Source organism: Ailuropoda melanoleuca, chromosome 11, assembly GCF_002007445.2.
Source record: "Ailuropoda melanoleuca isolate Jingjing chromosome 11, ASM200744v2, whole genome shotgun sequence".
Lineage (NCBI taxonomy): Eukaryota > Metazoa > Chordata > Mammalia > Carnivora > Ursidae > Ailuropoda > Ailuropoda melanoleuca.
Genome location: NC_048228.1, coordinates 89,857,275 through 89,866,882, shown reverse-complemented (window position 1 = coordinate 89,866,882; position 9,608 = coordinate 89,857,275). Strand labels below are relative to the sequence as shown.

General features: G+C 36.9%; 1 protein-coding gene across 5 annotated transcripts in view; it reads left to right on the top strand.

Annotated features, from left to right (window-relative positions):
- The first annotated feature begins 2,755 nt into the window (after positions 1-2,755).
- The window catches only part of TBC1D19 (TBC1 domain family member 19), a 153,770-nt gene continuing 146,917 nt past the window's right edge, over positions 2,756-9,608 (top strand). For 3 of the 5 annotated variants that reach the window (XM_011231146.3, XM_011231144.3, XM_002924299.4), the window contains exon 1: positions 2,756-2,993. In XM_011231146.3, coding sequence (XP_011229448.1) covers positions 2,895-2,993 — 99 coding nt within the window. In that variant the 5' untranslated portion in view covers positions 2,756-2,894. Of the gene's footprint in view, positions 2,994-3,818; positions 3,842-9,608 lie in introns of all 5 variants that reach the window. The other 2 variants (XM_034671991.1, XM_034671992.1) reach the window with 2 other exon arrangements.

Below are 9,608 nucleotides of genomic sequence, written 5' to 3'. Positions count from 1 at the left end.
TCATCTTTGCTCATGGGAGGCCACTGGTCAGTGGCTTCCCCCCACCCCCTCACCCACAGTGAAATCTGACACAATAATAAATCAAAGCAGAGCAGGTGGGAGAAAGGCAGAACTGAGCCCAGAACCTTACACATGTTGGCCCAGAAATGCCTTTGCTTCAAATTTGAGGGGATTTTGAGAAATCTCTCTGCATTAATTTTCTTTTGTTTCTGTTTATATAGTTTTAGTTACTCAGATGAAATTGGATTCCTTTTGCTATTCATCTCTTAGAGTGTTTTCCCAATTCCCTCCCACTCTGAGTAGAATAACGATTTCCAAGGCAAAGTTCTGCTTGTGAGATGGAGATAGAAATCTGCACCTTTTGCTTCTTATTAGACAATGACTTTAGAGTAATAAAATTTCCAGATACACAGGTGGGAGCCTAAGGAGGCCCACCTACCATCATAGCTCTCTGTGTCCTGACCTCACCATTCCTTTGAGACAGAGAATTTCTTAGAAGAAAGGACCGTTTCTTACTCATCTTTGTATTCCTTGCCTTTCTTAGCCCAGAGCAGGTGTTCTGAAAAGTTTTGCTAAATTGAATTGGAAAAAGAGAACAGAGGGCATTCTAGAATTGAATTGTAACCTAACACACCTGCTTCTGTGTGTGTAAGAAACAAATCTTTAATATTAGGATTAAGAATATTTTTTTTGCTTGGGCATGTCTTCAGAATCAAATACAAACTTTTTAATTGTTGCTGTAAGACTGCAAATTGTTTTCTCCTTAGGAAAAAACTTTTTAAAGCTGCTATTTGTGCAAAAAATTGTGCTGGGCACTTTCACACACATTGCTACATTTATTTACTTTCCATTCCTTTGTCAATAGCATTGGACATTGTTTTATTTACTTATCTCTATTTTAATAGCTCATTTATTCATATTTTTAAATAAATATTTTAACACTAGCTATATCTTTCCTCCTCGTATCCCCTCAGGATGGTATTTTATCCTCCTGTTACAGATGAGAAAGCTGAAACTCTGACAGGGGAAAGGACCCAAGGGTTCATAGAAGAAAAGGAGTTAGGTTGTTTTCTTATTCCAGGTACCATGACTTTCTGCCACTGCACAGTTTCATCTTCTTTCCTTCCTATGCCTTATGACCCTTCTCAACCTAAGCATTCTTATCTTTCTAGTTATTAACCATCTCCCCCCTTCCAACCTCAAAAGAACTCTCTCCATAGTTTTCCTTTTTTTGTTCAAAGTGATGTTTGTGTTGGAGATTCATGGATGGCTGGGGAGGTTGTAAAGCGTTGAGGAGATTTACTCATCTACAAGTTGGAGAAATTCTGAATTTTAGGGGGAATGTTTTGTAGAGAAACTGCATGTTTTGTGGAGTCTGTCATTAATTGTCTTTAAGTACTTTTTTCCCCCTGCCGGCCTCTTTCCAAAGTTGTTTTTAATAAACAAACATGACCAAATGGATTATTTGGAATCTGTATTTACTATCACAATATTCTGAACAGTGGTGCTATGAATGCCAAGGTGTGTATGGGTGCTAAAGGTCCAGTCCTTTAGAATTTCTATCATTTATCTGTTTTAGTCCTTTGGTGTTCAGAGTGTAGTTTCTGAACCACCAGCAAAACAATCTCCTTGGAACTTGCCAGAAATCAGATTAGCAGATCCTACAAGGCCTTTTGAATCAGAGGATCTGATTCAATATTACATTAAAGTTTAATGTAGTTAGGCTAGCGTAGTTTTTGCAGTAATCTTGGTCTGTTTTCTCGGAATCTTACCTTTGCTTTGCTTAGAATATATGCATATACACACTTGAAATTAATTCTTGATTCTTTTGGTGAGGTTATTCTAATGTTTACGTTATTCCACAGGCATTTTTCTAGCTGTCTTTGGGAATGCCATTCAATTAGCGAAATCTGTTTGTTCTAGGTCTACTAAAAACCTTTGATATGTTTCTTTGAAGGCAAGAACCATGTTTTATTTACCTTTGTGACCACAGTTTCTTGTATGTAAATGCTCAATAAATTGAAAGCTGAGTGACTTTTCTTTTTGAAAGTTGAATGAATTTTGAATATATGAATGGGTGAATGGAAGAAGAGGCATTTAGATGGTACATCCCTTGGACTGAGACAATGTCTTAGTCATCCTTGAATTGCCAATGCTTCACAGGAAGCCTATTAATAATAAATAAATAAATCTTTCTTTGTTAAGTTGTAGCTCTTTGATGAGAAGATGTTGTCTATTTATTCCTGGCATAAGACCCCAGAGAATAGAAACAGGAGAAGTGGAAATAAAATGAATTGTTAAATACAGCATTAGCCACCTTCACAATTGTTACCACAGCTAATCATCACAACATCTTGTGAACCGGTGTTATTTTACGAAGATAGAAACCGAGTTCTGAACTGTAAGCACCTCGCCCAAGTTTACACGGCTAGTGTCAGAGCCTTATAATCTTGGCAGTAATTTTCCATGCAACTGTGCGCACAGCCCTGTTTCTGCAGAGACTGAAAGGTGGAAAAGGAATGTTCCGTGATAATAAAACTCAAAGATACACGACTCTGAGCTCCCCCTGCGCATCAGAGGCACTGTAGCTCCGGAGGAAAGAGCTGCTCGTCTTGTTGCCTTTTAGACGTACACCAAGCAGGAACAATGGAATGAAAAGCTACCCCCAACCAGGTCTTTTTTCCGCTAGCGGAACTCAGGCGCTGGGACCTTCAGCCGCCGGGGGGACCAGAGAGGAACGGACTCACGGCCCGGCAGTTGCCTGGTAACGCCCCGCTAGAGGAGTCCCAGCGTAGAAGGTCCCGGAGAAGTGTCACTGGCCCCGAGTGGGACCCCGTACCCCGTTCTCTCCTCGCCAGCCTGTCCCCGCGGCTTGGCGGGCTAGGGCAGGGGAAATGTTGCAGGAGGAGTCGGATCTGTCTCTCATTATTGCCCAGATAGTCCAAAAGCTCAAGGGCTCCAATCTGTACGCTCAGTTGGAACGGCAGGCCTGGGTGAGTGAGGCCGAGCGGGAAGGGATGGAGACGGGCGGGGCCGCGGTGATGCCTGCTCCCCGCCTGCAACCCGCTAAACTAAGCGGGAGCCCGCCCCTGGTCTCCCCCGCTCCGCTCCTGGGCACGGAAAAGCTTCCTTTGCAGGTGGAAGCTCCACTTGCTCAGCCTCGCGCGTGGGGCAGTAGATTTTTAAAGCAGGGTGGGGCGCATCCCGCCTTTCTTTAGGCCAGAGAACGCCGAGGCTATTCATTCATACCGTAGTCCTTTCCAGGGTCTAATTTTTTAAGCTGCTAGAATCAGTAGAGATGGGTTGGGCCACGCCTTCCCTCACATTTTTCGTCCGGCGGGTGGGTTTGGACCCCCAGGTGCCTTTTTGCGTTCCGTTAATCTATCACCTTCTTGCACTCTATTCTCTCTGCAGTGATTTCTTCCCCTTTCTCTCCATCCAGCATTTCCCGAGTATTTTCTAATGTGCTAAGTTCTTTGGATGCAGAGATTGATTTTTGCCTTTTTGTGTGAATGTCATATAAATGGGATCGTACAGCATGTAAATTTTTGTGTCTGTTTTCTGTCATTTAGCATAATGCTTTTGAGATTTGTTCAAATTGTTATTATTTAACTAGTTCTATTCCTTTTTACTGCTGAGTAATATTTCGTGCTTGGATGTACTATGATTTGTTTATCCATTTATCGGTTGCTGGGCATTTTCGGTTATAGTTATGGGTTGTTTCCAATTATGGAGATTATGAATAAAGCTGATATATACATTTTGATATAGGTTTTTGCTTGAATATTTGTTTTCTTTTCTCTTGGATAAATATCTAGGAGTGGAATTGCTGAGTTGTATGGTAAGTGTATATTTAATTCTATGAGAATCTGCCAAAGTTTTCCAAAGTGGTCGTATTATTTTGCACTTCCACCAGCAATTATGAGAGTTTGTTACTCCGCATCCTTGTTAGTACTTGATATCAGCTTTTATTAATTAATTTTTATTTATTAATTACACTCCTCTGGTAGGAGCATGATATCCCATCATGGTTTTGGTTACATTTCCTTTATGATTAATGATACTGAGCATCTTACCATAGGTTAATATTTTCTTTGGTCAAGTAGTTTATGCAAATCTTTTGCCCCTTAAAAAAATTGTGTTTGTTCTCTTACTGTTGGCTTGTAAGGATACTTTTTATATGACACAAGTCTTATCGGATACGCATCTTGCAAATATTTTCTGCCAATCTGTGGCTTATCTTTCCATTTCCTTAACTAGATCTTTCAAAGAGCAAAATTTTTTATTTTGATGACAATTTTTAAAATCAGTTTCTTCTTTTTGATTTGTGTGTTTTGTGCCCTACCTATGAATCTTTGCCTAACCCAAAGTCTCAAAAAATTTCTCCTATGTTTGGTTCTAGAAGTTTTGTAGTTTTAGCTTTTACATTTAGGTCTGTGATCCATTTTAAATTAATTTTTTGGTATAGATAGATAGATGTCCAATACCACACCTATTTCCGGTACCTATTTGTAGACACGCCTATCCATTCTCCACTAATTTCATTGGCACCTTTGTTGAAAATTGATTAGGACACACACACACACAACTATTTCTGGCTTTTTGTTCTGTTCCACTGATCTATTTGTTTTGATTTTTGTAAATTTATATTAAGTCTTGAAATCAGGTAATTAGTTTTCCAACTTTGTTCCTCTTTTTCAAAATTGTTTTGACTATTCTAGATCCTTTGCTTTTCCATATAAAGTTTAGAGTCATCTTGTAAATTACTACAAAAAGTTTTCTGGGCTTTAGATTAGGATTATGTTGACTATGCAGATCAATTTTGAGAGAATCATGTAAACAATATTGAATTTTCTGCCTACGAACATATTTTATCTCTTTATTTCTATTTTCTTGTCAAGTGTTTTATAGTTCAGTATACAAATCTTGCACATATTTTGTTTAGATTTTCCCTTAGTATTTATTTTTTGATGCTATTATAAATGCTGATTTTTTTCTCATTTCATTTTCCAATTGTTTATTGTTAGTATGCAGAAATATGATTGATATTTGTATATTTGCCTTGTATCCTGTGACCTCATTAAACTTACTTATTAGTTATAGTACCACTTTTTGTAGATTGCATAGGATTTTCCAAGAACATGTGTCATATGTGAATATAGTTTTACTTCTTCCTTCCAATCTGTATGCTCTTTCTTTCTTTCTTTTCTCTCTCTTTTCTTCTCTTTTCTTTTCTTTTCTTCTTTGCCTTGTTGCACTGCCTAGTGCCTCCACTGCATTGGTGTTTAGATATGTTCTACTAGGTTGAGGAAGCTCTCTTTTATTCCTTGTTTTTTGAGAGTTTTATTATGAATCATTGTTGAATTTTGTTAGATACTTTTCTTGTATCTGTAGAGATGCTCATGTGATTTTTCTTTTTTAATATGTTGATACGGTGAATAATACTGATTGGTTTGGAATGTTGAACCAATTTTGCATTCCTGAGATAAATTGCACTTGGTTTTGATGCATCATCCTTTATATATATACATTTCTTGATTTGATCTGCTAATATTTTGTTGAAGATTTTGTGAATATTTTCATGAAAAATGTTGGTTTGTAGTTTTATTTTAACTAATCTTTGTCAAATTTTGTTATCAGGTGATGCTGATTTCATAAATTGCGTTGGGAAGTGTTCCCTCTTTCCTATTTTATGGAAGAATTTGTATGGAATTAATATTATTTTCTTCTTAAATATTTGGTAGAATTCCTAGTAAGGTCACTGGGGCCTGGAATTTCCTTGGTGGGAGTCTTTTTTATAGAAAATATAAGTAAAAAACATATGCAGGGCTATTCAGGTTATTTGTCTTGTTGATTGTTCCATGTGCATTTGAAAAGAATGAGCATTCTGTAAATGTCAGTTAGGTCAAGCTGACTGGCAATTTTCCTCAAGTGAATGTGGAGGCTTACTGAATATGGAAGCTAAAGTCAGTATAGTTGGGGATCAAGCTAGGCTTGAGTTTTGTTATTACTGTCGTTAGTTTCAGTGTACATAGGGTTCAAATTTGGTGGGCTGCTATAACTTTGTGCTTATTAGAAAAGGCCCTGGAGTACTGGAAGGTTTTCCTGTGTTCTACGTTCTGTGCTTTCATCTGCCTCTGCTTGCCTGTGCCACAGAGGGAAGTCTCTCTCTTTGCTCTTTCCCTCAGCAGTAGAATGTTGTTTGTTACTCAATCCTAAGATCATGGTAGGTACAGGCATTCTATATTCTACTGATCCTGTCTTAATCCATTTGCCTTGGGAGTGGATCTTTCAAAACGTTCCTTCCTCTTCTCCCCTTGGCAACCAAACTCTGCCTTGTATTTGTGGCTGGTAATGGAGGAAAAAGAGATTCCTGATCCTTACTAGTGCTGGCTCACCTCTGCTTTGTACTGGTGTAGGATCCTGGGCCCAAGAGGGTTTTTTTTCCCCATGAGGAAGATCATTTTTGCCTCTATCTCATCCCCAGAAACAATTAATTATTGCCTTGTCTTCAGAGTGTGAAGTTTTCTGAGCCCTCCCTCAGAGGTTTAAGGCCTTTTCCTCCTATGAGTGGAAAGCTAGGCAAGGTAGCATGGTTTTATGCCTGTCCAGAAGTGGCAGTTTATCCCTTCTTGTGCACCTGTGCCACAGAAGGGGTCTTTCTGGAGTTCCTGGCTTTGCGGCCATTCTTTTGGATGGGCACCTGGTAGAGACCCATGGAAAAGAGCATGAAAGTGCGTGTAAATGCCCCATGTGTTTTGAGCTTTTAGTTATTTTAAACTGAAATGTTAGCCTACATACAGTCTACTGCAGTTAAAATTTTAACTGATTTCTTCTTTTTTTTGCTTGTGTAGTAGCCTCCTTTTTCTTCTTTGCTCTGCCAAATGTGAAATAGTTTGGAGCTCCCTTCTGTCCTTGGAGAGGTTTGTTATTCTTCGAAATTTAATTCACTTGATTGTCCTACAACTTCAATTTTCTGATGGGTTCAAGAAGTAATTATGATTTGGTAGATTATACCATTTTTCTCATGGTTAGGGTGGGAGAGACATTCTTGTACTGGTTTTCTACATCCTACAGTATTAGTAGAACTCCAATAATAAGTGTTAAAGGATTGCATCTATGTCCCTGAGAAAAATTGGTCTGTAATTTTCCTTTCTTGTAATGTCTTTGACAAGCTTTGTATCAAGGTTATGCTGGCCTGATAAAATGAGTAGAGAAGTGGTCCCTCCTTTTTTATTTTCTGTTTGCTGAGAGAGTGTTATGAGATTGTGTTATTTCTTTCTTAGATGTTTGGAAGAATTCTCCAATAAAGTCTGTGTCTTAGATTTTCTTTTGGGAGTTTTGTTTTGGGTTTTTTTTTTTTTTTAGCAGACTTTATTTTTTTAGAATAGTTTTAGGTTTACAGCAAATTGAGCAGAAGGTACAGAGTTCCAATATATTTCCTTTTCCCTTGTACACAATTTTCCGTATTAACATCTTGCATTAGTGTGGTACTTTTTTTCAATTGGTGAACCAATATTGATACATCATTATTAAATAAAGTCCATAGTTTACATCAGAATTCACTTTTTGTGTTTTACAGTTCTGATGGTTTTTACAAATGTAAAATGTCATATATTTGCTATTTCAGTATCTTACAGAATAGTTTCACTGCCCTAAAAATCCTCTGTGCTGCACCTGCTCATCCCTCCCTTTATTCCTCATAAGCCTCTGTCAACCATTGACTTTTCTGTTCTCTAGTTTCACCTTGAAGAATGTCATATAGTTGGACTCATGCAGTATGTAGCATTTTCAGACTGGCTTCTTTCACTTAGTAATATGAATTATGTTCCTCTATGTCTCTTTGTGACTTGATAGCTTTTTTTTTTTTTGAATAATATTCTATTGTGTGGATGTATCACAGTTTATTTATACATTCACCTGTTGAAGGACATCTTGGTTGCTTCCAAGTTTTGGCAGTTATGAATAAAACTACTAAAACATTCCTGTGTAGATTTTTGTGTTGACATAAAATACCAAGGAGCATGACTACTGCATTGTATTGTAAGACAATGATTAACTTTGTTAGAAGCTGATGACTTTTCTTCCAATGTGGCTGTACTATATTCCATTTCCATGACTAATGAACGAGTTTCTGTTGCTCCACATCCCCACCAACATTTGGTGTTGTCAGTGCTTTAGATTTTAGACATTCTAATAGATGTATTGCGATAGTCTCACTTTTGTTTTAATTCGCAATTCTTTAATGATTTATGACACTGAGCATCACTTCACATGTTTATTTGCCATCTGTGTATCTTCTTTGATGGATGTCTGTTCAGATTTTTTGCCCATTTTTAGATTATATGTTCTTATTGTTGAGTTTTAAGAGTTTGTTGTATGTTTTGGGTACAAGGTTTTTTGTTTTTGTTTTTTTAAATCAGCTATGTCTGGTATGAATTTCTCCCAATATGTGGCTAGTCTTTTCATTCTTTTAAAAGTATCTTTTGCAAAGAAGTTTTAAAATTTTAATGGAGTCCATCTTATCATTGTTTTTCTTTTATGGATTGTACTTTTGGTGTTGTGTCTAAAAATTAATTGCTAGACCCAAAGTCACTTAGGTTTTCCCTTATGTTATCTTTTTTTAGAAGTCTTATAGTTCTGGGCTTTGAATTTAGGTCTGTGATCCATTTCAAGTTAATTTTTGTGACAGGTATGAGGTGTGTATCTAGATTTTGTGTGTGTGTGTGTGTGTGTGTGCCTGTGGATGTCAAGTTATTCAAATACAACTTTTTGACTTGTTGATAAGACTATCTTTGCTCCATCGTCAAAGTTGACTATGTTTGTGTTGGTTTTTCTGGGTCTCTATTCTGTTGCATTGATCTGTTTGTCTATTCTTTCACCACTACCACACTGTCTTGATTTCAGTAGCTTTATAATAAGTTGAAGTTCGGTGATGTCAGTCCTCCAACTTTGTTCTTATTCTTTAATATTGTGTTGGCAACATTTTTAATAACATTACATTTTGATAGATATAGGAATATTAAGATTTCTATTTCTTTTATTGTGAGTTTTAATAAGTTGTGTTTTTCAAGGAATTTGTTCATTTCATTTAATGATATAAATCAGTGTCCTAAAGTTGTTTATAATAAACATATATTTTTTAAAGTCTGAAAATTCTATAACAACTTCTGATAATGGTAATTTGTATGTGTGCATGTGTGGTGTGTGTGTTTGAACAGTTTTGCTAAGGGTCTCTCAATTTCATTAATCTCATCAAAAAAGCAGTTTGGGTTTTGATGATTTTACCTTAATTTTGAATCATATCTTTATTATTAATCGCCTCCTGCTTTCTTTAGGATTGATTTGCTGTTGTTTTTTGTTTTGTTTTGTTTTGTTTTCAGTTTCTTCAAATAAGTTTACATCAAAGATTTGAAACCTTTCTTCATTTCCGAAATATGCATTTAAAGTTATACTTTCCCCCCAACCACTATTTTTTTTAAATTTTTTTTTTTTTAAGATTTTATTTATTTATTTGACAGAGAGAGAGACAGCCAGCGAGAGAGGGAACACAGGCAGGGGGAGTGGGGGAGGAAGAAGCAGGCTCCCAGTGGAAGAGCCTGATGTGG